At 38.4% G+C, this 6,164-nt stretch overlaps 1 protein-coding gene across 1 annotated transcript; it reads left to right on the top strand.

Moving 5' to 3' along the window:
* The first annotated feature begins 410 nt into the window (after window positions 1–410).
* Window positions 411–5,946, top strand: LOC107464859 (probable GTP diphosphokinase RSH2, chloroplastic). The gene is made up of 6 exons (XM_016083812.3): window positions 411–1,808; window positions 2,042–2,227; window positions 2,919–3,379; window positions 3,866–4,024; window positions 4,108–4,459; window positions 5,299–5,946. The coding sequence occupies exons 1-6, from the start codon at window positions 1,068–1,070 to the stop codon at window positions 5,605–5,607; spliced, it is 2,208 nt and encodes a 735-aa protein (XP_015939298.1). The 5' UTR covers window positions 411–1,067; the 3' UTR covers window positions 5,608–5,946.
* Window positions 5,947–6,164: the final 218 nt, after the last annotated feature.

The following is a 6,164-nucleotide window of genomic DNA, read 5'->3' as shown; positions in this document are numbered from 1 at the left end:
TATTCTAATAATTTTAATTATTAATTTTAATTATAATATATATGATATATATTAATTAAATTAAATATTAAAATTATTAAAACACCAGTATTGTTTGAGTACATTTAAAAACAGAAATCGTCCTTTTACTTTTTGGAGGCTTTTATTTATTTCACCCCCAGAATGACGTCTAGATTCATTGGTGTTGGATTAAGAAGGCCAACATGTACCCAAAAATAAAAATATCTATGAAATCAATCTACGAACCAGCCCCACTTTACGTCCGTTAATCAAACCTAAAAACCAAATCAGAGACAATTATGTTATTTAAACGTTAAAGAAACAAAAGAATTAAACAAACTTATCCAAAAATAAATTTCCGGTTCAGGGGACAGCAATTAAACGGAACTAGTTTGAGGGTATTCACAAGTTTATCGAAGGGCAATCCCGTCATTTCCTAGTTTCCATTCCCTGGCCGCTGAACAATTCCAACAAGTCTCAACAAAATCAAGCAAGATGACAGATCCTGCGTACTTCTAAGACGGAACCCTTCTTTCTCTCTTTCTCTGCGTTCACTTCCAACTTACGAACTTATTTGACTCTCCGTCCTCCAATTTCTTGTAAATTCTCATCTATTTAGGGTTCTTTTTTCACCCTCTTTTCTACGCTCTTATTAGGATTAGAATCTCTGTATACTCCTCGATAGATACTCTCAATACAAACACCAAAATTAATCTTTGAATTCTTCAAAGGATTAATCATTTCCCCCCACCCCCAAATACTTTTCCTCTCTTTGAGTCGCTCTTTTTCTATTTTCAATTTGGGAGCCACCACAACAGTAACTAGGTAACTTAAAAAAAATAATTAGGGCTAACGTCAATTCCTTCCGGAAAAAGAGAATTCCAATTATTAGATTATTCTGTATTTATTTTCAATTGGATTTCTCATTTCTGGAAAAAAAGAAAAAGGAAATTCGAATTCTATAATTATAATTATTTTAGGTTCGAGTTTGGGATTGGAAACCCTAATTTCCAAAACAAAAGCAGAAGGAGAAGGGAAGCGTTGTATTTTAATCTTCCTCTTCAGCAATGGCGGTTTCTACCATAGCCCTGTACGCAAGCCCACCGAGCAGTGTGTGCTCGACGCCGCACCCATGCCAGATCAATGCCCACGGCTCCTGCGACTTCGATATGGGGTCTCGATCCTCGTCGTCCTCGACGGCGTCGACGTCACAGAAGCCTGTAATGGGGGGTCTCTCGTGCCTCTTCTCTTCGCCGGCGCCAGCGGCCGTGAAGCACGCGCCACTGTCGGGATTCTCCGGCGGCGGTGAGGATCACGGTGGCGGCAGAGGGGATGAACTGAACCTTAAGGAACTCGGGAGCTCCTTCTCATACTCGCCGAGCAAGTTTGGTGGTTCTTCTTGGAAGAGGGACCACCATAGCCCCGTTTCTGTCTTCAACGGCCCCGTTTCGTGTAGCAGCACCGTTGGCTCGTCTTCGAATTTGAGGAGCACCGCGAGCTCCGTGAGGATCGGTGGTGGTTCGGAGAGGGTTGGGACCAGTGGGCTGTTTGATGGGTTCGTGAGGAACGCTTTGGGGTCTTGCTTGGATTACGATTCGGCGAGTTTCAAGGTTGGTGGTTTGGATGAGGGTGATTCTTCGGCTTTGGCTGATGAGTTGACCTTCAATTTGGAGGATACTTTTATGGAGGGTGGGTTTGAGCCTTATGCTAAGAAGTTGCTGCTTGGTGCCCAGTTGAGACACAAGATCTTCTGCGAAGAGTTTGTAATCAAGGCCTTTTGTGAAGCCGAGAAAGCGCACAGAGGCCAGGTATATAGAGCGTTGAACTTGTTTCTATTTATGGAATTATGAGAACTAGAATCTCATATTGAAAGATTTGTAACATCAATTTGGTGTGGTGCTCAAGTATAATCTTCCTGAATTGAGTTTCGGAAATGCTTTCGGAACCAATTATGGATTTTACTATGTTTTGATGTATGTGTTTCTATCTATCTTGTTGGATTTGGAGTTAATTGGTTTTGTATTTAATTGTTTTCTTGTAGGTGCGTGCTAGTGGGGATCCATATTTGCAGCATTGTTTGGAAACTGCTGTGCTGCTCGCTTTGATTGGAGCAAATTCCACGGTGGTTGCTGCAGGGCTCTTGCATGATACCCTTGACGATGCGTTTCTGACCTATGATTACATATTTGGAACGTTTGGTGCTGGGGTTGCTGATTTAGTTGAAGGGGTGAGGAACTTGGAGCTTGATCTGACTAAATGTTAATTACTAAATGCGTGTGATTTATGATTTCGGTGGTTAAGTTGTTTTTGTTTTAATGGTTAAGTTCATTGTTAAAATTTAAACAAGCATATATTATTATTTATTGTTAAACTTACGCAACATCGTACACTTCAGATCTAGTGCTACTGGCAGAGGCTTTGTGTAATTTGGCTGCTGCAACTTCATCAAAATTTAATAGACAATGGCATTGGGAAAACCTATAGGTGTATTTTTCTTTCTATCTGTTGGATCTCATGGTTTTGATGAGATTAACTGTCCAAAGTGGATGGAATCTATGTTAAGTTCAACTCACTATGGAAACATAAGGCCATAAGTAATATCTCGTGAATTTATGATTGAATTTAGCAAGCAGTTTTGATATGATTGAATTTACAAGCTTGACGTTTTAAGATTATTGACATAAGGAAGCGGCAACACACATCCAATGTTTTTGTGTAATGTGCTGCTTTAGTTACTAAGTATTCTATGACAGCTTTAATGCTTTATTTTCTGTTTTACTTTGGTTAAGTGATGAACTTTTATTGCCGTTTGTTTTGGTTTTATGTTCATTTCATAGTTTGGTTTATTATTATTATTATTATTATTATTATTATTATTATTATTATTATTATTCTGACTGATCTTAAACTTGATCTAGGTTTCTAAATTAAGTCACTTGAGCAAGCTTGCTCGAGAAAACAATACAGCTTGCAAATCAGTTGAAGCAGACCGTCTGCATACCATGTTCCTTGCCATGGCAGATGCAAGAGCTGTGCTTATTAAACTGGCAGATCGATTGCACAATATGATGACTCTGGATGCATTGCCAGTGGCCAAGCAACAGAGGTTTGCAAAGGAGACTTTGGAGATTTTTGCACCTTTGGCAAATCGCTTGGGAATATCTAGCTGGAAAGAACAATTAGAAAATTTATGTTTTAAACATCTCAACCCCGATCAGCATGATGAGCTATCTTCAAAGCTTGTGGATTCATATGATGAAGCCAGGATTACTTCTGCAATTGAGAAATTAGAGCAAGCACTTAAAGATGAAGGCATATCATATCATGTTGTTTCTGGGCGGCACAAAAGCTTATATAGCATTTATTGCAAAATGTTGAAGTACGTTACCCGTTCCCTCTTACTTGTTTAGTTGCTATAAATTTTTAGCATTTATTGCAAAATGTCGAAGAATGTTATCCCTTCCCTCTTGCCTGTGTAGTATCTGAAAATTATTAGCTTCTATTTGTTTCATGTGCCATTTGGAATATGAAGAAAAGAAGTGAAAATATAAAATAAAGAATTTCCTTTGCTTGGGAGAAAAGATTATCTAGAGTATTAATTAAAGAAATTTTGGTTCTAAATAAAAACTACTTTTAGCTGAATAAGCTCATAAAGAACAATTGCTGTTATAAGTTATTTAGATGAGACTGCTAATCAAACAAGTTGGTGTCAAATTAGAAAAGAAAAGTTGTTTTGCTTCTTGTTACTAGACATGTTGACCTTTGTTGTTTGTACATTTTGCTTCTTGTTACTAGACATGTTGAACTTTGTCGTTTGTACATTTCAAATCCTCTAGTATTTATTCGTTTCTCTATATATCTGTAGGAAGAAACTGACAATAGATGATATCCACGACATCTATGGATTGCGCTTGATTGTTGATAAGGAGGAAGACTGTTACAAAGCATTGACAATTGTTCACCAGTTATGGTCTGAAGTACCTGGAAAGCTAAAAGATTACATATGTCGCCCCAAGTTCAATGGGTATGTTTATCCTCAGAGTGTGCTGCTGTACACTTTCCTGGCCCTGTATCTATACCATCTGATTTCATTTTTGTAATTATTAGGTATCAATCCCTGCATACTGTGGTGATGGGTGAAGGCAAAGTTCCCCTTGAAGTACAAATTCGAACAAAAGATATGCATTTACAAGCTGAATTTGGGTTTGCTGCTCATTGGAGGTACAAGGAAGATGACTGTCAGCATTCTTCATTTGTGCTTCAGATGGTTGAGTGGGCTCGATGGGTTGTCACCTGGCAGTGTGAGGCAATGAGTAAGGATTCTACATCTGTTGGATATGGCGATTCAATTAAGCCTCCATGCAAGTTCCCTTCCCATGTTGATGACTGTCCATATTGTTATAAGCCCGACTGTGGTCAAGATGGCCCCGTGTTCGTTATCATGATTGAGAATGATAAGGTTTGTGCTTGACTTTTGTGATGTTTTAATTTCTCATTTTCCTTTCCATTCAACCTGTAGTTTGGCTGGAGTTGTGCTATTCATGGGCCGATCATAGTTGGGCCCTAGTTTAATAGATTGAGAGTTTAGCTTAGTTACTCTGCTGAGATTTGGTATACTGAGATGTGGGATCTTCAGGAATTAGGGTATTCTGTTATTGAATGAGGTGTGTGATTTGTGTAAATAAGGCAACAAGGGGAAGTTTTTTTGCTACCTGATCTGTTACTAAATATTTGTCCACTTTGTCAAAGTGGTAGATAGACAGGTTTTTTTTAAGGTGCCATGTTGTCCAAGTGGAAAATTATTACCGGTGGAGTAGCATCTTGTTGAGTGGGATACTAGCGAGGAGAGTCCGACTGTGTGGTAGAGGTGCTCTTGAAGATGCCTCTCTCCAATTGATCTTGTTTTTATCTAATTTCTCAGGTTTTGATCACCTTATCAGCCTGAAGCAGAATACTATAGGCATGCATTTCCATACTATTTCTTCATTCTTTCTTTCATACAAATTAACTTTTGGTGAAGTCATTAATTAACTTAATTATGCTATCTGAATTTGATAAGTCCTTGATGTTTATTGAAATTATTGGATAGTCTCCTTTCCTTAATGGATACGGACGCTCTGCTTCCAGTAGTAATTTGTTGTGTTTTAATATGACCTTGGGGTTGATTGTGAGAATTTAGTGGGTCTAACTTGCATCATATCCTTCAATCGATGTTACAAAACTTTTGGTGGTCTCGTTATTACCATCCTATAACACTTGAAGGTTTGTAATTTATGTTTGGTCTGGATGCATGTGCAGATGTCCGTCCAAGAATTTCGTGCGAACTCAACAGTGATGGATCTGATGGAAAGAGCTGGGCGAGCAAGCTCAAGGTTGATGACATATAGGTTCCCTCTGAAGGAAGAACTGAGGCCAAGACTGAATCACATGCCTGTAAGTGATCCCAATTGCAAGTTGAAGATGGGGGATGTGGTGGAGCTTACACCAGCCATACCTGACAAGTCTTTGACAGAATATAGGGAAGAAATCCAGCGTATGTATGATCGCGGGCTAACCGTCTCCGGCGCTGGACCTACTGCTAGCAGCATGGTTGGCTCAAGAAGCTGACCCGTGGTTAGCAACGCATATCATTTAGTGTCAGTTATGTATATATAGATATATTTGTACAGAAAAACACCTCCATGTTTATTCCTGTGAAGTTGCTAACAATTCAATTATGTGCTGAATGATTTGATTTATGTAGTTGTTCCTGATAATTAATCACATCAGATTTCACTTCAGGCGTTCCTGGTTTTAGCCTAATATCGATTTATAGCAAGGGGTTCCCAGAGGGACGAGTTTATCAAATAGTCATGTATGATGAGTTTATGTCTCTGGAGGAGTTTCATAATTTATTTATGTTGTGTGTTTTCGATATATTTAACGAAGAGTTTTTTGTTTTGCTTTGCTTCGTGCTTTTTAATTATTATGATTATTATTATTATTTGGGTTTTCCTTGACTGCCATCAATGAAAATACAAACTAGAAAAACCTACATTACCCTTTTCTCAAGTGGCTTGATGTGTTAATTGTTTAACACATTGATAATAGCGTTGCAAGTGTTGCTTATCGTGCTGGTGGCTAGAATAGCTTACTGGAAGGGAGATATAAGGAAGTAAGGAACT

This window comes from Arachis duranensis, chromosome 9 (genome assembly GCF_000817695.3).
Source record: "Arachis duranensis cultivar V14167 chromosome 9, aradu.V14167.gnm2.J7QH, whole genome shotgun sequence".
Taxonomy (NCBI): Eukaryota; Viridiplantae; Streptophyta; class Magnoliopsida; order Fabales; family Fabaceae; genus Arachis; species Arachis duranensis.
The sequence above is the reverse complement of the archived record's forward strand: the minus strand, read 5'-3'. Positions and strand labels throughout refer to the sequence as shown.

What these genes read in the sequence shown, in the direction of transcription:
- LOC107464859 (XM_016083812.3), top strand. Translation starts at nt 1,068, where the DNA reads ATGGCGGTTTCTACCATAGCCCTGTACGCAAGCCCACCGAGCAGTGTG. An exon ending in AGAAAGCGCACAGAGGCCAG is followed by an intron (nt 1,809 to 2,041) that starts GTATATAGAGCG and finishes GTTTTCTTGTAG; the next exon opens with GTGCGTGCTAGTGGGGATCC. An exon ending in TGTCGCCCCAAGTTCAATGG is followed by an intron (nt 4,025 to 4,107) that starts GTATGTTTATCC and finishes TGTAATTATTAG; the next exon opens with GTATCAATCCCTGCATACTG.